General features: G+C 44.0%; 1 protein-coding gene across 1 annotated transcript; it reads left to right on the top strand.

Annotated features, from left to right (window-relative positions):
• Positions 1–10,724: 10,724 nt before the first annotated feature.
• On the top strand, positions 10,725–21,395 carry syndig1 (synapse differentiation inducing 1; the record flags this gene model as incomplete). Its single annotated transcript, XM_079511820.1, has 5 exons — positions 10,725–11,078; positions 11,481–11,651; positions 12,100–12,207; positions 13,192–13,329; positions 21,237–21,395. The coding sequence occupies 5 exons, from the start codon at positions 10,725–10,727 to the stop codon at positions 21,393–21,395; spliced, it is 930 nt and encodes a 309-aa protein (XP_079367946.1).
• Between the last annotated feature and the right edge of the window lie 805 nt (positions 21,396–22,200).

The following is a 22,200-nucleotide window of genomic DNA, read 5'->3' as shown; positions in this document are numbered from 1 at the left end:
TGGTTTTGTGCGGTGACGCGTCCTCTGGTGACCCCCCACGGACAAGGACGGCATTAAATGTCTGCCTTGAAAAAAAGTACTCAAAATTAAAATGAAAGTAAAGGCATTGGTATCAAAATGTACTTACTAGAAGTAGAAAGGCTACTCATTGTCTCCACCAGGCCGAAGGCATGGGGAGAGAGTATGTTTTGCACTCCGTCCGTCCGTGTGTCCGTCCGTCTGTGAACAGCTAATCTCCGGCACTGTTAACCCGGTCGATGCCACATTTTGCACACACACTCCCTGGATGCCAACGATGAACCTCTGCCCCAAAATTTCCAGAACGGCCTGTTATAGCGCCACCAGGAGGCCGCTTTGTGCAAAACAAGTTTTTGGACAGTACACCTACAGATTTTGTCCAAACATCACGCAAATTAGTACACAGTCTCTCTAGAGCCATTCAACCAAACGGGTCTTTCAGATTTCTCAGACTCCATCCTGATTGGCTAAGATTGGCTTCCAAAGTTCGCAGGAGTGTTCAGTTTCAAACAAAATGCTGCAAATCATGAACACATCGTGTGATTTCCGTGACATTGCGCACGCACATTCCCACTAGGCCGAGGAAGAAATGCCACGTGAACATTTTCAACTCAGCCTCATGGTGGCGCTATAACTGGCCGAAAAGTGTTTTTACTTCCAACTGCACGGATTTGTGGATAACTTTGTATGCCAACTCCCTAGAGGCCAAGGAAAAACCTTTGCCTGGAATTTTTCACATCTGCTCTTTATAGCGCCACCAGGAGGCCGACATATGTAAAACACATTTTCTAATATTACTCCTTCAGATGTTATCCAAATTTCACGCAAATCGGTAAACATGCTCTCCATAGTCATGTAATCCACCTTCATTGCCTACGATTGGCTTCTAAACTTTTCAGGAGTAGCCCGCTTGGTACCCGTTTTGTACAAATCGCCACAACTACTCAACGCAGCGTCCGATTTCGGTGAAACTGTGCATGCATATTCCCACTAGGCTGAGGAAAAAATGCCACTTGACAGTTTTCAAATCAGCCTCATGGTGGCGCTACAACAGGCCAAGCTGTGTCTCACACACACACACACACACACACACACACACACACACACAAAACATGATTATATTACTCCTAAACATTTTGCCAAACATCACACACACTCCTATCCTCCTGGTGGAGACCTGTGCCCAGAAGGGCACTTTTTCTAGTTATATATCATGTCCAATTTTGAAAGTTTTCAATCTATAAATGCACCACGTCTGTCTGTCTGTCTGTCTGTCTGTCTGTCTGTCTGTCTGTCTGTCTGCATAGACTCCATAGTTGGGCATAAAAGGGACATAATAACTTGGCAGGGCATGCATTTTCAACTTGCATCGTTTCAAGTAGGCTGTAGGCCAGTGCCCAACGGGTACCGTTCTATAGAGGCTCTGGACAGGGTCCCTGCCCAGGCTCTGGACAGGGCCCAAATTAGCCTACTGATCACACCTGATCACCCCTAGATCTACATATATGGAGCTGGCCTGTTATGACATCACAATGTGGTTCCGGCATATACTCCACATTTGGGCATGCCTAAATGAAAGCCTGGGTATCGAGGCTATAATGCACTTAACTCGAGAACTGTTACGCCAGGGCTCCACCGGACGCGTTGCGTCTCCGTCGCGTGCGTCAAAAAACGCACCGGTTCAATTTTAATGCACGCGTTAATGTCACGCAACACGGGCAGTGGAGCCACCCTTCATTGATTAAAAAGGGAACATTCCCTGACGGTGACGGAGACGCGACGCTGACGCGCCCGGTGGAGCCCCACCGACTTCAAATTCAACACACATGTTCCACACCCCCACATGGAGTGCAGTGCCCGGTGTCGAGTCCCTCGGACCCACGGTTGTCCAGAACCGCCACAAAAGGCCTCTGCCCAGGCTCTGGACTACAGAGTCCATATATGGAGCTGGCCTGTTCTGACATCACAATACACAGAGAGACAGATGCAGAAATCTCCATATATGGGCATAAAAGCGACACAGACAGATGGGTGGAACGGGTACTCTGACACGGGTACAACGGGTATTGCATAGCCGTGTGGGGCATGGATCTCCAACTTCCATCGTTACCGACTCAGTGCTCTACAGCCGGGCACCACTCTAATAAACATCATTTGAAATTGCAAGCTCACAATGCGTCGCCATCGCCCCCATTTTTTCCCGCGGGCCGCTCGCTCCCAGCGGTTCTTCTAGCCTATTTTTGTATTAGTTTTAGGAATATGTTTAGGAGGTGTATAGTTTTACTGAGGTTAGGAATAAGGTTATAGGTTTAGGCATAGTTTTACTGAGGTTACATTTAGGAATAAGGTTAGTTTTTTAGTTTTAATGAGGTTACCTCGTCGCGACCATCCAAAGGTCGCCGGATTTTACCCGGGACGAGCTTGTTTTGGGGAGAGCGTTCTTGTATTCCCCAAGTAAATGTACTTATACTGTCCACCATTGAAAACATGGATCAAAGTTCTCAGTCGCCACGACTGATTTAAATCATTTGGATTCCATAAAAGCAAGCATGTCTTTTATATGGAAGCATCTTGCACAGCGAAAATAGCCGATCTAGAAGTTCTTAAATCTCAATGCGTCACAGATCGGCTATTTCCAGTTATTATTTTAAGATTAGGGCATTTAGAGTGATCAAACTACAGTAGCAATACGTTAGAAGAAGTGTCTTCCATGAAATATTAATAGTAAGATTTTATTTTGTGTGTGAATAGAAACTAGAAAAACAGACTGTATACAGAATGCATGCAGATTGCAGAATAAGGCGAAGGCCATCATGGACATGATGACATGAGTCATCCCTTTCACACATTTCATCCTGGCTGGCGAAGAGGAGAAGCAATGCAAGAATGAACGCTTCAACAGATCCTTTGTGCCTGCAGGCTGCTATGAGGCTTCTGAAAGGATAGTTAACAATAATATACAACAGTTTTAATAGACTTTTGGCACAGTGGTTCTCAAGCCTTTTCATGTCAAGGACCACCAAAATGCAATGGTGTAAAGTAACTAAGTACATTTACTTAGTATTGAGGTATATATTGAGTGTTTTCACACTCACAGTGTTTCTAATACTTTTACTTCTACTCCACTACACCGTGACCTCACATGTATTGTAGATTTAGATTATTATATTATGACAAAACATTCATTAACCTTCAGTCCTATACACGTGATTACTTTTTCCACCACTGCCAAAATGTTCCATACATTTTTTAGATCAAAATAGATAAATTGATCTGCTATTGTTGAATAGCCAACACATAAATGGATGTGTTTAAAATGATTGTGATGCTGAAGTAACACACTTTACTGAGGACCCCCTGGGGGTGTCCGGACCCCACTTTGAGAACCACTGATATAGTCTATTCTCTATATGCCAGATGCCATCGCAAGCGGCCATTAGCGTCACTCACCGAGTCTCTTTAATTAGGTTGGATCTCACAAACTCGGATCCATGCATTGGTGAGCAGACAGATTTATCCAGCCCCCCCAGACACCGTCTCATTGCCCTGGAAGAAAACAAAACATTCATTGGTAATTGGTATATGATTCCAAATCAATTCAATAAGGCACTGTGTGGCAGGCAGGCAGGCAGCGACAGACAGACAGACAGACAGACAGACAGACAGACAGACAGACAGACAGACAGACAGACAGACAGACAGACAGATAGACAGATAGACAGATAGATAGATAGATAGATAGATAGATAGACAGACAGACAGACAGACTGTGTAGGCCTACTACTCACCTCATTGCCTCCTTAGAACACTGGGGGGCAGCATTGTGTTTGTTGTGGGTCAGTCATAGCTGTTGAGGAGGCAATCAGCAAAATGATGAGCTTTGAAAACCTCCTCTTCACATCAAGTTGAATGGAAGACCTCTCTCTCTCTCTCTCTGTGTGTGTGTTTAAGACACCTGTAGGCTAAATTATTACTTGATATGATGGCTGATGCTGTACATTTAGGCTATACCTGGCTGTTGACACATCATAAAATGATAAACACACAGGATGATGTGATGTGATTTGACTTCACATTGTTGCAAAATTAGATGAGAGCTTGTATGCTTAACATCACAGTGAACCAAGCCATGCAATTACTAGCAAGGCTATATGCAACCCTGCCTGTTTCAATGGCTGATTCGGTCTGGCTTATTAGCCAGGCTATGTTTCAATACCAGTATGTCACATGTTGCATTGTGGAGCAACATACAGTTAAGTACCAAGCATCATCTTTTTATTTCTGACAGGGGGACCTGTTTAATTTCACCATAACCCAGATTTACATACACTTCTTTCTTCTTTATTTATTTGACTAGCTCAGTGTGGTTACCCCCTGAACACATCATGTCCAGAGTCCAGACTCCAGAGCGTGTAGTAGCCTATAGTAGCCTACTTGTAGGCTACTTGCAATGTTTGATGAATTGAGTATGAAGGACAGACCGGAAGCCAATAGGCTTTCTTTGGTTTAAATCCTCTCAGCAGACCTTAATTGTATTCAATTGTAGCTTACTTTCCTGTGCTTTTTTCTGCAAACTGTTAATAAAGTATTCAATCAATGCCTCAGGATATAGGCCTATAGTAGGCCTAACATAGCCTACAGAAAAGAACACAACTACAATACAATCTCACAACCGATAGTGTGATAGAAAATAAGTCATTTTAGAATTAACTACTACTTAAAAAGGACCCCCTGGCCTGGAACCAGCTAAATGAAAAGTGATGCATGCATGTATGAGCAGTACATAAATATATAATTGTGAAATGGGCATTATGCCAATTTATTGATGCATTGAATACATATCGGACCACATTACACAATGTAAACAGGCACTTTTTTCAGTTTTGCAAGTGTGCGGTGCATTAGGACCATGAGGACAAGTTTGAGGAGCCTTATATTGTCATTGTCAGGATTCTCGGATTCAGCGCACGCACGCGCGCGCGCGCACACACACACACACACACACACACACCACGCAGCGTAGTGTAGTCTGTAGTGTATGATGATGAGGTGACATCACGTTCTGCTGAGGAGTGACGGTCGGAGGAGGGTGACAGAATCAGAATGTGATCGTTCAAGAGCGCGGAGGACGCGCAAAACTTCTAGGAGTCGGCCCGGCTGCATGGGGAAACTGTTATTAATAATATGATTGTCATCTCCCCCGTTCAGGAATGATGTAGGCTACTCTGTATCATGATCAAAACATCTTCACAGTGAGGACTGCACGGGATCAGCGCACCGGCTGATGTTGACTTTATATTGATTCGCCTGGCAGGTGAATCAGGAGGATATAGACTACAGTATAGCTATAGGTGTTTTGTATATTAAATATTGTTAAACATGCAGAGGAATGATTAGTGCTATAGCGTAGGCTACTATGACTCCGTGTGAATAGTATCTGAATGCGGATCGTTCAACGCGGTGGTCCCTGCTTCAGAAGACTCGTCCACCTCGGGAAGGTAAGTGGCAAGTGCTTGCAATCACTTATCAGTCACATCACGACTTAACTCTTAACATCATGATGCTTGATGCCATGCATGAAGCGACGGGCCCATTAGTTATTTGGCATTTGAGGCCACGGACCACCATTTGATGAGATTTTTTTTCGTTGGATAAGATTTTGTCCACAATTAATTCCATGCTGTATTTATGGGTACCGGTGAGAACAGGCAAATATTTATTGAAAAAAACAAAAAAACGGAAAAACGGCTGAAAATCCGAAAACGCGTCTGGTGCACATGTGCAGGGACCTTTATTGTAAATTAAGCAATGCAGATGTTTAACCATAATTTAACTTGAGAGCATTTTACACTCTCAAGAGTTAAAGATCTAATAAGGGTCCATTGGTTAGGTTACACAACTCTCCATTACTACTGGGAACCGCTGGAGCCCCCCCCAAGGACCACTGGTGGTCCTCGGACCACATGTTGAAAACCACTGGATTATTGCACCAGATGACACACTGTGGACCCCATGCAGTCCCCCTTAGATCAGTCAAACATTTCCTATCAAAGGACAAATTGATATGATTTGTGTTTTTGAAAAAAAAAGAATCACAATTATTAAAAAATGTCCAATAAAAAAATAGCAGGTGAAAAATAGCAGATACAAGCTCGCACCAAGGCAGGACGCGTTGTGAGCTTGTAGATCTGCTATTATTTTTTTTATAGCCAACGTATAAAATATGGATATGGATAAAATATGGATTCATATCAAAGGACCCCCAAATGAACATGATGTGTTAAAATGTTATATTATACGAATTATTCAAAATATTTATAGGCTACCTTCAAGATATATTTTTATGTTAAAAAATAGCAGATGTACTGGGCTTGTAGATCTTCTAACATAAAATATGGATTCATATCAAATTACCCCCAAATTAATAGGCTATTTGGCCGCGGACCGCCGGACCCCCATCTGAAAATATTTGAGGTGTTAAAACGTTAAATATTCAAAATGTTTCACATTTAGATTTATTTATTTTTCAAATAGCAGATCTACAAGCATACATATTGCGAGGTGAAGCATTGGGAGCTTGTAGATCTGCCAATGTGTACAGTATACAGGTTTAAAGTGGTTAAACTGATTTTGACACATGTGTTCATAGCTCCATACATGCATGGACAAATGTGGACAAAAACCTGGCCTTGTCTGTCCCACCATTTATTATGTTCTTATTTTGATCATAAGACGCAATTACTGACCTGTTATGTTATGGTCATTCAGGGATAGCTCTTTATGTATTTCTGGTTATGTTACTGTCCACTCATTTTATATGTCTGTGGCAAAATAATAATTTTGACAAAAATGTCCACCACACGGCAATGCCAGCATGGTGATGATGACCCCTGGTTGTGATCTGCACATTTTTGAGTGGTGCAAACCACTCCAACAACCAGCTTTGTCTGTATCTATGTTTGTGTCTATGTATGTGTGTACCTGTACGTGGGACCCAAAAAAATGAGCATGGTTACTATGGTCACTGACATTACGACAGACCACAGCTGATCAGGCTATATAAGACCTTGCACCACTCAGTTCACACGGGTGTGATTTTTATAACTGCTAGTTGCTCTTTTGGGCTTGTTTTCATAGACCTGGGTGCATTTCCCACAGAGGTAATTATTGTCTGTGTTCACAGCTGAGAAGCTGGCAGGGGACTATGACCTTGTGACCTCGTAACCTTGTCGCTGCACTATAGCAAAGATGGTTCTTTTTTATCCCACGATTTGTAACCCATTCTTCACCTGCATGGTGCCAATTGCCTAAACTGTAATCCTGGGCTATACTACTCTCCCTCTGCCAACCTGGGGAGAGCCCCGAAGAGAGCTCATGCTTCTTTCAATGCTCGAGGAGTGAGCAGGAAGCGTCTTATCACCTTGGATGGTTAATTTATGAAGATAGACCCAGTGGTGTAAAAAGCAGTGGTGTGTTCTACCGTTATATATACTTATATGATATATGTAGTATGCAGAGTAATAACCATTTCATCCATTGACCACACGCGAGCGTATAGCCTATACATGTGCATGTCACGCAGGGATTCAGGGAATAATTATCACATGCCCTCTGAAAAAAACTAGAACACACCACTAAAAAGTAGGCCTACTCACAATTTTTTACTTAAGTAAAAGTATCAATACTGCAATATAGAAATGTTTCAAAATGTACTTGAGTAAAAGAACAAAAGTATTGGAGATTTGGTGTAGATGCATGGGAGTTGTAGATTTGGTGTTTTCTCACTGTGGACAAGTTGTTGCTGAATCATGAATGCCCAAACTATATATCACATGCCAGGCTGAAAAGCGGTTTATTTATACTTCAACACACAAAGGTGCCGCTTGCCAAAAAATAACTGATCTACAAGCTAACAACAGTGAGACTCCTCACTTGTCGGGTGGAAAGCAACAGTTGGTGACTCCACGTGTGTCAGTGGAGACATGTGTGTCTGCACCCTCACCCACTACCACACAGTAGGTGGTGGCTGAGACGGAGGCCAGAAAATAATAGGCTAAAACCAATGTAAAATATCAATCGTTGATGTCAGGTGGAAACCTCATATCATCTCTGTCGGGTATCCTGTCACAATAATTACTGTACATAATCGTTTCCACGTTGAAAAATCTTCATACATACAAAAAAAAGATCTACAAGCTTACAACGCACGCGTTGTAAGCTTGTATTCCAATCAAATGGAGCACAGACAGAGAATGTTGCCTTGCCTATATAGCTCTGTCTGAGCAAACGGAACCTTGAGGGTCAGTAAGGTAATAGCCTCGGAAACCCAGGCGTTTTTATTTCCAGGGAGGAAGGAAAAAACGGGAGGAAGCCAGTGTTTACATTTTGGGCTATTTTGCATAGTATATAGACATACTGTACTATAAAGGTCACACTCAATCACAATCACAATCTTTGAAGTTTGCAGCGGGCATCAGGAAGTGTGTGTTCATGGTCTAATGAGCCAATTTAAACTAGCTGTGCAGTGTAAGAGAGAGCATGCCTGTGTGTGTGTGTGTGTGTGTGTGTGTGTGTGTGTGTGTGTGTGTGTGTGTGTGTGTGTGTGTGTGTGTGTGTGTGTGTGTGTGTGTGTGTGTGTGTGTGTGTGTGTGTGTGTGTTGTGTATACATGCTGAGCAGCATTCTGTGTTTAATTAGATGCTCCACTGAACTGTGCGTGCGTGCATGTGGTGCGTGAGTGAGTGTGCATTTGTGTGTGCGTGTGTGTGTGTGTGACACACCCACACACACACACACACACACAAACAAAACATGTGTACTCACACTAACATCATGCACAAAACATGGTCACACTCACACTCAAACACACACCTCACCTGCACTGTGACAGATACAGACACACGCAACAAGACACACTATTGCCCCTGTCCATGCAGAGATGCTGTTTTGGCCTATAGTAAGTCGAGTAGTTGAAATTCAGCCTCTCATACAGAAGACCTTGGTTTGAATTCTAGGCACCATTGTAGATCAGTGGTTTAACTGGTTTTCAACCTTTTTCATATCAAAGTCCATTATTTATTCAGCAGACCCAAAACATTGAATATTTTGTTTATATTGGATATGGTTTTGTCCACAATTCCATGCTGTATTAATGTGGTACAATTCTTCTGCATTCTCTAGTTGTGTAGACTTCTTGTAAATTAAGAAATGCATGTATAACAATAATTTCAAGAGATGGAGTACTTGTAGAGAGGCTGGGGAACTGGGAATAGGCTTTACTAAATTGGGACTTAGTAAAGGGGGAGAAAATGTTTTTCTTTTGTCTTGAAGGGGCATGTTTTGCACAATAACATGGTCTTTTCATTATGTCTGCCCACGATCTCTGTGATTCATACAGTACGTTTGTTTACCTCAGTCACTGATACTAAAATCTGATTTTATTTTTTCTATGAACATGTGACTTGACACCCATACTGTTATAAAACGAAAATAAAAAGATTTTGAAAAGAAAGAACAATAATTTCACTCTTGAGAGCGTAATATGAAACCATGTAAAGTTGCACATGAGTTGCAACTTTTACTTGGTATACACTCTTTTCTCACTCTAAACATGTCTCTATGGAAAAAAATAGCAGATCTACAAGCTCACATCTGATTCCATATATATGCGTTTCTACGTGTGCTTGTAACCATGCTTAAGTGTAGTTGTGCATTTGTGCATGCAGGTTCATGTCTCTATAAATTATTTCTGTATGAATTTGTGTGTGCACGCCCACCCATATCTGCTGTTTGTACTGTTTGTGCTTTGTGTGTGTGTGGGGGGGGGGGGGGGGGGCATTTAAACAGGACCAACATCCAGTGTGATACCAGAGACTAGTTGGTAGAACAAGAGGTGGGCTGGGATTGTGTGCATGTACGTGCGTGGGTAGGTGGGTGGGTGTACACGAGTTTGGACTTGAGTTTATGTTTGTGTGGCTATCCTTCCGTGTGGCATCCTTCCAAGTGTGTGCATGCGTGTGTGTGTGTGTGTGTGTGTGTGTGTGTGTGTGTGTGTGTGTGTGTGTGTGTGTGTGTGTGTGTGTGTGTGTGTGTGTGTGTGTGTGTGTGTGCCTACATAATGGTTTATTGGGCACACATTTTAGGAGGTGGATTTACTGCTTGGTAGAACCCACCACCCAAACTGGCATCCCTATAAAGGTTTCTCTAAAATAGGGAGGGATTGGTTTGGCTCAAGCCCATAATGTACTGAATCATGCTGTTGTGTGACTTAACCTTTTAACAACTTAAACACTCTGGGCTCTATGCTAGTGTCTTTTCAGTTATGTTATTGTGGTGAAAGCTTTGTCTGAACATAGCCCATTGACAAGCTCAGTATGGAATACAGTATGTAATTGTTGACTAAATCGAATCCAACGATAACAGAATATTCTAAGTTTTGGGTATGAAAGGCTAAATCTCATCAAATGGTGGTCCGTGCCCGGTGCCTCAAATGCAGAATTTGAGGCACCGTGTGGAAGCCATCTATATAAATAAATATGTAGTGGCCTACAGCCACAAATAGTTTTTGATGAGCAAGAAATACTGTAGAGCACGCTGATGCATAATATTGATTGAATTCACAAATTTATTCAGCATGCGGTGTGGGAGTGCAACCTTTAATAGTCCCACTGTCAACACTGTTGATTCCTATGCATACACAATATACACATGTCCTCTCCTGTCCTCTCCTCTCCTCTCCTCTCCTCAGGGATGCAGAGAGCGGGGGTGATTGCCTGTGCTCCCGACTGTGTCCCGGCACAGGGAGGAGAGGAGGCTCAGCGCTTCCCGCAGGCGGAGAACGAGTCACAGGGAGGAGAACGAGGAGGTCTGGTGGCTTCGGGGAGGGGCTCCAACGGCCTCGTCGCCACACGGAGCGCTGGGGACGGCAGGGTGGGTGTGGTGGGTCTGGGGTGCGTCTACTCGGCCCCCCAGTACCACGGGCATGTGGCTGTCACCCTGCCAGCCCCACAGGAAGCCAACGGGACCCCAGTGGGAGGTATAGGCTTTATTGTCACACCTCCTGTTATTTGAGATAATCACAATTATGTTTGCATAATCAGCATTCATATATAGGCCTGATTGATTGAATATTTATTGATTTATTGATTGATTCATTGATTCATTGATTCATTGATTCATTGATTCAATAACAGTTTGCTAATAGTACAAAGTTAAGATTTTACAATGATTAAAGGATACCACAAAAAGCCATTTGGGGCTTGCTTCCATTGTGGTCCCGAGTATAATTGTCACAATATGACATAATTGTCTAATTGCAATTATTTGAGATAATCGCAATTATTTTTGTCCACTGTCCATTGTTCCACCACTGGTTGACACACAGGCCTGACGGGAGGAGGAGGCGGAGGAAGAGGAGTGGCCCCGCCCCCTCCGCAGCTCCTGAGCGCGAGCACGCTCCACCAGACCGTGACCCTTGACCCCCGGTTCAGAGTGCGTGCCCCTGGGGGCCTCATCCTCTACTGGGGCGAGGGAGTGGGAGGAGTGGGAGGAGGGGAGAGCTGCGAGACCACCTTCATCGAGGGACCGGCCGATGGAACCACCTCCTCCTGCACATCCTCCTCCGGCCACAAGGAGGTAGGTCTGCACGATATGGACAACATTTCATATCTCTGTATTTATGCCAAATATTGCGATATCGATACAATATACGATATTACCGTTAAAAAACTATTCTAATTCTATATTTTAAGTGTTGCAACATTCATTGAAAACTAAACATTAGGCATATTCAAAAAAAATGCATAATAACAAATCAATATCACTCTTAATTTTAAGTGCTATTGGATTCCCACACTTGTTATTTCATATTATATATTTTATAAAAAGACAATATCTATAACAAGTTAGTGTCACTCTTAACTTTAAGCATCTTAACACACTTAGTTAGCAACAATGAAAACTAAGCAATCTTAAAAAACACACAATATATTGCGATATATCGCGATATACAACACCTTTTTGTGATATTGATATCGCGCAGGTTCATACCTCGATAACGATACGATAACGGTATATTGTGCAGCCTTACAAGGAGGCGCTGCTCCTGGCTGACGGGAGGTTCCTGGAGGAGACAAAGATCCACACGCTGTCCTACGACATCGATGACGACGACGACTTCCAGGAGCTGGAGGTGAGTGAGGAGCAGTGTCGATTTCATTGACTTAAACAGTGGTTCCCAAACTTTTTCATGTCAAGGACCCCCAAATGGACCCCCTAATTAGCCCACGGGCCCCCCATTTGAAGAGTTTAATTTCAAGGACCCCCAGTTTGACATGCATTCGTCTAGGGACCCCCATTTAATGGCATTTCGATCTGTGAGATCCCAATTTATATTGTAAAATCGATGTTAATTTAACTCTGAGAGTTAAATCAAAGTTACAGACACATAAGGGTCCATTTGGTTCCAAAATATAATTTAGCTGGGGACCCCCTGGAACTCCCTCAAGGAACCCTGGGCGTGACAAAAACGACATTAAATTCTATTCAAAAGCTTATGAATAAAACGAAATCAAAACTGTCAAAAGCTGTCAAAATCACCACTGTACAGTACAGACTTTGTACTTTCTACCAGGTGTAGGAGAACAATGTTGTACTGTATGTACCCAGCTGTGTATCTACAAGCTGCATCTTGATGGATGGATGATGGAGGTGAGAGGACAGGGAACCATCTGGAGACAGCAGGGTGCATGCTGGGAGTGAAGGCTTAACGTTCAAACACCTGCTATATAGTTCACATTCAGTAAGTGTAAGTGATAATATATAGTTATTACAATATACTGCCATCATTATGGGAGCTGGTTGATTCTGCATGACCTTCAGGTGATTATAAAGGAATTATATCCTATGGCAGACACAATCTTTGGGACTTAAATGTAAAAGCAGGGGTATATGGAACAATGTCGTGTGTGTGTGTGTGTGTGTGTGTGTGTGTGTGTGTGTGTGTGTGTGTGTGTGTGTGTGTGTGTGTGTGTGTGTGTGTGTGTGTGTGTGTGTGTGTGTGTGTGTGTGTGTGTGTGTGTGTGTGTGTGTGTGTGTGTGACAGTGAGGACATGTTGATGTGTGTTACAGAGTGACTACTCCAGTGACAGTGAGGACATGTTGATATGTGTTACAGAGTGACTACTCCAGTGACAGTGACAGTGAGGACATGTTCCTGCTGATGCCTCCCAGAGATCACCTGGCTCTGACGGTCTTCTCCATGCTCTGCTGCTTCTGGCCGCTGGGCATCGCTGCATTCTACCTGTCCCACCAGGTGACCTTTAGTTAACCCCTGACCCTTCTACCTGTCCTACCACCAATGTTCCCCCTAATGTGCGCCCTTGTGTGCACGCGCATGGCTCAGGAACGTCCCGCATAGAACAAATTTGTGTAGCGCATCTATGAAGAGATAGAAGTGGTATGATTATTTTGCGTTACTTTGTCTGCCTTATATAACTACAGACAAAGACGCACACGCACACACGTGCGCGTCTGTACACTGGTGCCTGTGCTCTCCTATTCTACATCAGGATATCACGACAACAACAAACCCACTACTGGTTGGCAGCGGCAACGCGTTCACACTCCCGCACGCACAGTGCACGCACACACACGCGCGCACACACACACACACACACACACACACACACACACACACACACACACACACACACACACACACACACACACACACACACACACACACACACACACACACACACACACACACACACACACACACACACACACACACACACACACACAGTACAGTATGTCTCTAAGATAAGAAAACATTCTGTAAGACCAGATGAGATACAATGAAACTAAATAAAAACTAAGCTATGATGACCATGACTAAATATGTTGACAATTTCGTCAACAAAAAAACTAAAATGTTAAAATGTGACTGGCGAGTGGTGAAGAAGTGATCCAGCTTAACTAAGACAAGTCATTTTATGCTTAGTTGTGCACAACTGTCACGGTCCGAAAATAGCTCATTTGAACTTGTGGAATGATCTGCTATTTTTGGCACACAGCTATAAGTACAAAGCAAGCATCACCGCCCGCCAAAGAACAGTATACTGGTTCTGTTAAGAATGTATTGTCTCCCGTCTTTCCACAAAATTATAGAAAATGCTCGATATTGGGCTCGATAAGAACCCGGCTTGATAAACCTGATCGATAAGGTGCTCGTTATCAATACAAAATAACGAGCTCCATCCCTATTAACGACAGAGCGAGCATTAGGTGAATGCTCTGTCTACAGGGTCAATCCAAAAAAAGAAAAAATCACGTGCCCCGACCCACAGGTTGAGATAACCACCGGAACAGCTCTCATTCTGCATTCCTACAGAGCAGCTCTCATTCCAGAGAGGCCTATACATTATGCATCTGACGGCAGACTCCTCTAAAAGCAGAGGAAGATTACATGGTGATATTCATACGCTACGTGCACAACTACTGCATGTTAAAGTATATAAGCCTATCACCGCTGGGACGCAAGGAGGGAGAGACGGACGGATTAAAGTGTGTGAAAGAGAGAGAGAGACTGGAAGACGAGGGACAGGGGAGAGGAAGTGTGAGAGCCAGGGAGATAAGAGGGAGAATTCTTCTGACTACACATGCGTCATATCCTAGAAAGAGCGAATAGGGGAAGGGGATCAACTTCACGTGGTTCTTTGTTTGACCCGACGAGAACTTGTATATGTGACTCAAAGAATATGATTATTGGCAGAATCGCGGAAAGTGTCGAATATGTGGCGGTCCCATTTTTATTTTTCACTGCATCAGTGGTTGTTGCAATCACCTGCACTATACCTGTACACTTTCACCCTATGTTGTGCTATGACAGGAAAAAAAAATCATAAAATGTAAGCTTGTGTACGTTCCCTAATGCAATTCCAGTGGTAAGCTGTGTCGTTTTCACCCTAAGCAATGGCGGATTCGGACACGCCTCGAAATACCTGCATGTGTGTCTCAAATAATGAGAGACAGAGAGATAGAGAGCGAGCGAGAATGAAAGAGAGGCAGAGAGAGCGAGAGTGATAATGAAAGACAGAGTCCAGAGTGAGAGAGACAGAGAGTTGGAGAAAGGAGTATGAGCATTTTATTTTTGAATGCCATTACCAATTAATGGCCAGCTTTGAGTGTTTGTGTAAACACAAACATTGAAGACGAAGGTGAGGACGCAAATTGTGATTGGCCAGAATGAGATGATGTGCTGTATGATGATAAGAGCGCCCCTCACTTCACACGGGTGTGATTTTTACTGATAATGAACACCTTATCGAGCATGCTTATTGATCTGAGGTTTTATGGAGCCCACTATTGAGCTTTTTCTATTGTTTTGTGGCAAGACGTGAGACGACAAATTCTGAACAGAACCGTTGCGGCAAGAAATGTACAGTAGTGCCTTTTTACTTGGTATAGCACTGGTACCAATTTAAAGATTAAGGAGCACTTCTACCAAATGTAGGAGCACCCACCAACATTTAAGGAGCACCAATCTGATTTGTTTTACGAATAAAAACAATAATATAACAAATAGATTTACAAATAGGCTGTCTAGGTGTTTTCGGTGCTATCCTTTTAGACAAAGGCTACCATAAAATGATGAAAGTAGTCATCAGTAGATAATGCGTGGTTGTATAGGCCACCACTGGGACTTTATGCAATATGCTGGGGTCAGGATTTAAAATGAAGTGCCCTGACTCTCTGTCCCTCATCCATCCATCTCTATCCTGTCTGTCTGTCTGTCTGTCTGTCCCTCATCCATCCATCTCTATCCTGCCTGTTTGTCCCCCATCCATCCATCTCTATCCTGCCTGTTTGTCCCTCATCCATCCATCTCTATCCTGCCTGTTTGTCCCCCATCCATCCATCTCTATCCTGCCTGTTTGTCCCTCATCCATCCATCTCTATCCTGCCTGTTTGTCCCCCATCCATCCATCTCTATCCTGCCTGTTTGTCCCCCATCCATCCATCTCTATCCTGCCTGTTTGTCCCCCATCCATCCATCTCTATCCTGCCTGTTTGTCCCTCATCCATCCATCTCTATCCTGCCTGTTTGTCCCCCATCCATCCATCTCTATCCTGCCTGTTTGTCCCCCATCCATCCATCTCTATCCTGCCTGTTTGTCCCCCATCCATCCATCTCTATCCTGCCTGTTTGTCCCTCATCCATCCATCTCTATCCTGCCTGTTTGTCCCCCATCCATCCATCTCTATCCTGCCTGTTTGTCCCCCATCCATCCATCTCTATCCTGCCTGTTTGTCCCCCATCCATCCATCTCTATCCTGCCTGTTTGTCCCCCATCCATCCATCTCTATCCTGCCTGTTTGTCCCCCATCCATCCATCTCTATCCTGCCTGTTTGTCCCCCATCCATCCATCTCTATCCTGTCTGTTTGTCTGTCCCTCATCCATCCATCTCTATCCTGTCTGTCTGTCTGTCTGTCTGTCTGTCTGTCCCTCATCCATCCATCTCTATCCTGTCTGTCTGTCTGTCCCTCATCCATCCATCTCTATCCTGTCTGTCTGTCTGTCTGTCCCTCATACATCCATCTCTATCCTGCCTGTCTGTCTGTCCCTCATCCATCCATCTCTATCCTCTCTGTTTGTCTGTCCCTCATCCATCCATCTCTATCCTGCCTTTTTGTCCCCCATGCATCCATCCATCTCTATCCTGTCTGTTTGTCTGTCCCTCATCCATCCATCTCTATCCTGTCTGTCTCATCCATCCATCTCTATCCTGCCTGTTTGTCCCCCATGCATCCATCCATCTCTATCCTGTCTGTCTGTCCCCCATCCATCCATCCTAGTCCTACCCCCCCCCCCCCCCGCCCCCCCCCCCCCAATTCTCGGGCCGACATTCGTAGAAAATAACAGATCTGCAAGACAAGCTCACAAAGAATTGTCGGTGCGTTGTGACGTTGTATGTGCAAATTTCGGCAAAGATATTTGGCACAGAGGCAAAAATAATAATAAAAGAGAGCACTATACATACAGAGGTTGACTTTGAGTCCACGATGTGTTCTGAATACTAATTCAAACTCTCTCTCTCACTCACTCTCTCTTGGTCTCTCTCTGTCATCCTTTGTTCTCCTAATATAAAATGTATCCTGGGTTAACAGGCCCCACAGCGCCCAATCACATTCCCTATTGTTTTCTGTGATTCTCAGAAAATAATATATTATAGTATCAGGAGGAGCATTGATCTCGAATAGTAGAAGCCACCTCCTTGATGAAAAAGAACACGCGCACGCACACACACACACACACACACACACACACACACACACACACACACACACACACACACACACACACACACACACACACACACACACACACACACACACACACACACACACACACACACACACACACACACACAATATAAATGAACAAGGTGGACCTCATGAGAACACGGACAGTGTTAACCACTTGAACCTCATAGCCCAGCATCCAAATGCTGTATTTTCAACAAAAAAATAGCAGATCGATATCGTCTATTTACAACAAGGACATGTGTGTATAGACAGACTAGAGGTCTAAGTAGAGTTGTAACTCTGCTATTTTCCACACAGCAGTAGAGTAGCTCAGTGGCTGTGATGATGGTGTTGGTTCTTTTTGTTTAGTCATTAATGAAAATTACATGGATGGGAGACCACCAGCCGCCTCAGCAACACTACACTCATTAATCACATGCACACGCACGCACGCACGCACGCACGCACGCACGCACGCACGCACGCACGCACGCACGCACGCACGCACGCACGCACGCACCTCTGTTGGATGGTCATTAGGATCATTAAGAGTATATAAATGACAGGCAGCTGTTGGGACCTCAAAGTTCAATGTAGATCAAATTAAATTGATTAATATCAAACACACACAGTAAGCCCTCTCCTCTCCTCTCCTCTCCTCTCCTCTCCTCTCCTCTCCTCTCCTCTCCTCTCCTCTCCTCTCCTCTCCCACTGGCAGTGATGGGATTATTTAAGACTAATCACCACGCTAGACACAACAGACAGAGTGGTGTGTAGACGAGGGGGGAGGGGGGGGGGGGGGAGACCGTCGGGCTCCAGCCGACTCGTTCCGTTATTAAGCAGCTTGCTTACAAACATATTTATTTATCCACGATAAATAGGTTATGTAGTAACAAAATATAGACTTATTTCTCCTCTACAGATGCTATTTTACATTTTAGATTTCAAAATGCGCACCTATTTTTTGTCTCGTCTCAAGGGCACTCCAGCTGCGAGTTGAGTAACAGGTACCTTTTCTCTCAGAAAGTGACGCCCGTGCAAAAGCTGCTTCAAAATTATTATTATTTTTAAATATCTGAACGGGGCTTTAGTGTTGTGTAACAATAATCAAAATCTAAAAAGCAACTATAGTAACGTTTTCAAAAAGCTAAAATACACTATTTGGATTCGAGATGTAGTGGAGTAAAGTATTGGAAATTTGAAATACTCTAGTAAAGTACAAATACCTCAAAATTGTACTGAAGTACAGTACTTGAGTAAATGACAAGTACTTAGTTACTTTACGTCCACTGGTGATGTCCTATACTCAGACATGGTTCAGTATGGAGGAGCTTCAGAGCGACAGCGTCAAAGAGCTACTCATCTCTCTCTCGGTGTGTGTCTCTCTCTCTCTCTCTCTCTCTCTCTCTCTCTCTCTGTGCTCCTCACTTCCTTTGATTCGCCCACTGCTGATATGTAAAGCTAGGAGAGAGGGGGGTGGGGGTTTGGGGGTGGAGGAGGATGATGCATTAGAAGAAGGAACTTGCAGCGAGATGCACTTGAAAGAAGAGTGCAACCTGCAGAGAGAGATATAAAGAAGAGACAGGAGTGAGAGGAGAGAGAGAGATAGGTATAAGAGAGGGGAGAGAGGGGGGAAGGGGGGAAGGGGGGAGAGAGAGACAGAGGGGGGGAAGAGAGAGATTGAGAGGGGGGAGTGAAAGAGGGAAGAGAGGGGGTGGGAGGAAAGAGAGAGAGAGGAGAGATGTGAAGAGATGTGAGAGAGAAGAGAAGGAGAGTGTAAAAGGGACTTTGCTGTGTTGCTAAGGTAAGAGAGATGATCTGGAATCATCCGCTCTGCTCACAGAAACACACACACACACACACACACACACACACACACACACACACACACACACACACACACACACACACACACACACACACACACACACACACACACACACACACACACACACACACACACACACACACACACACACACACACACACACACACACACACACACGCCTCTGCCTCACCCCTCTCTTCAACACTGCCAACATCTCTATAAACTCGGCCATCTTTACCTCTGCCTCACCCCTCTCTACTACACTTCTATCTCACTCCTATAAAGCCTCACCCCTCTCTACTACACCACTATCTCACTCCTATAAAGCCTCACCCCTCTCTACTACACCACTATCTCACTCCTATAAAGCCTCACCCCTCTCTACTACACTTCTATCTCACTCCTATAAAGCCTCACCCCTCTCTACTACACCACTATCTCACTCCTATAAAGCCTCACACGCCTCTCTGAAACATTTTTGGCCTCAGGTCACGCCCCTGTATAATATACAAATAACCTTTCCATCCACACAGTATACCCCTGAATTACATTGTTACTTTACAGCACCTTATGTCAGTGGTTTTCAACCCTTTTCATATCAAGGCCCTGCATTATTTATTCTGCATTTGAGCCACATACCTGCACCATTTGATGAGATTTAGCCTCTCAGACCCAAAACGTAGAATATTTTGTTATTGGATAAGATTTTGTTCACATTTCCATGCTGTATTGATGTGGTATATACCATAGGAGAGTTAACACATTTTAACAATTCTTCTACATTCTCTAATTGTGTAATGCAAATGTTTAACAATAATTTCACTCTTGAAAGTGTAAAATTAGTCCATTTGGTTTCATTTTACACTCTCAAGAGTTGAAGATCTATAAGAGTCCATTTGGTTACCAACTCTGCATCATTTAGCTGTGGACCACCTGGAACCCCCTCAAGGACCACTGGTGGTCCCTGGACCACTGGTTGAAAACCACTGCCTTGTGTCATATTGACGGTAAATATTTCCCCATAAGACACAGTACAGTATGTCATGAGGAAAACTGGAGAGAATATTTGTTTCTATTATAGGACAGACTGAAAATCGCGTTTATACTTCTTTTGTTTTAAGTGGGAAATTTGGTATAGTCTTTTTTATTGGCCTAAAATATTGCTGACCGGCTGTCGGTATTGGGCAATTTTTATAGGGGTTTCTTGTGACCCTATCATTAACATCCTATGGCAGGCAAAAATGACAAAAATGTCAAACTTCCCTTATGTTTTAAAGTTACATGTGACATGATGTGTCAAACTAGGGGGTTTTCATGATTCTGAATACATTCCAACCATTCGTTTTGCACAAAATACACTCATTGGGCTAAAAACAGCCATAGCTATTTGTGCTGATCTCATCACATTTGTCATGACGTCTATTGCTGTTTTTAGCCAATGAGTGTTTTTTGTGCAAAACTAATGCTTGGAATGGATTCAGAATCATGAAAACCCCCTAGCTAGCTTGACATGTCACATGCTACTTAAAGGCATAAGGAAAGTTTGACATTTTTGCCTGCCATAGGATGTTAATGGTAGGGTCTCAAGAAACCCCTATAAAACAAATTGCCCAATACCGACAGCCGGTCAGCAAGTGGATTCATGAATGTATATAGACAATATTTTATACATATACATACATTTATACATACATTTATAGGCAGAATATCACCACCAAATTTACATCACACATCAATGGTGTACTTATGATTAAGTACTACAGCATTTAATTAGCCTACTTTTGTGCCCAACCCAACTTCCCAAGACCAACTTCCCAAGACCAAGACCGTACTTTATTGACGACGTTTCGAGCCAAGGCACTTCATCAGGTCAAACTCTGACGAAGAGCTGTGGCTCGAAGCAATCAGCATTAGTGAGGACCATTTACACGAAGTGCTCCTCTTTTTTTTACGAAAACATAAAATAAAAAGCTCCATAAAAATATGGAGATGCAAGGTTTATGCCCGGCAGCAACGTTAATCTTCTTTCCTCCTTTCCTCCCTTTCTCCCACATTCCTCCTCTTCCTCATCTCCTCCTCCAGACCAACAAGGCCGTGTCGAAGGGGGATTTCCACCAGGCCAGCTCAGCCTCCCGGCGTGCCCTTTTCCTGGCCGTGCTGTCAATCACCATCGGGACAGGGATCTACGTGGGCTTGGCCGTGGCCCTCATCGCCTACCTCTCCAAGAACCACCCCCTATAGCACTAACCCATTTTTCACCCGGTGCCAATTCACCCTTTGTCAGCCTTCTGATTGGTCCCTGGCTGACTAACCATGCAGCAGACTCTTTCTGCCTTGTTCTGCCTTGTTTATGTTGAATTTGCTAAAACAATAACATCATTTTTGGAAAAAACTAAAAACAAACATGATATGCCCAGTCACCATGCTGCATCTGTGATGTTCCTTTTTACTGACACCAAGTTTAAAATGAGAATTGAATGCACAGAATATCAATATGAAGCAACAGAAAAACCTGTTATTTCAATATAGAGGATTTTTGTCCAACCAATGGGTGCGAAGAGGGGCACAACCACGGCCGGGACTTGACAAAGGGTGAATTGCCTATAAGCTGTAATCCTGGGCGCTACTATCTCTCTGCGGACCTGGGTAGAACCCCAAACTGAACTCATGCTTCCTTAATTCAACCCATCCATGAGGAGTGAGCAGGCTGCTTCTTATCACCTCACAGGGAGGGGAGGGGTCCCCGGTAGGATGTAGTGTGTGTAAGGAACACATTATTATCACCTGACAGGGAGGGGAGGGGTCCCCGGTAGGACCCCTCCCCTCCCTGTCGTGGGGAGGGGAGGGGTCCCCGGTAGGATGTAGTGTGTGTAAGGAACACATTATTATCACCTGACAGGGAGGGGAGGGGTCCCCGGTAGGACCCCTCCCCTCCCTGTCGTGGGGAGGGGAGGGGTCCCCGGTAGGACGTAGTGTGTGTAAGGAACACATTATTATCACCTGACAGGGGGGGGAGGGGTCCCCGGTAGGACCCCTCCCCGGTAGG

Source organism: Electrona antarctica (assembly GCF_951216825.1).
Source record: "Electrona antarctica genome assembly, chromosome: 10".
NCBI classification, from domain to species: Eukaryota; Metazoa; Chordata; class Actinopteri; order Myctophiformes; family Myctophidae; genus Electrona; species Electrona antarctica.
The sequence above is the reverse complement of the archived record's forward strand: the minus strand, read 5'-3'. Positions and strand labels throughout refer to the sequence as shown.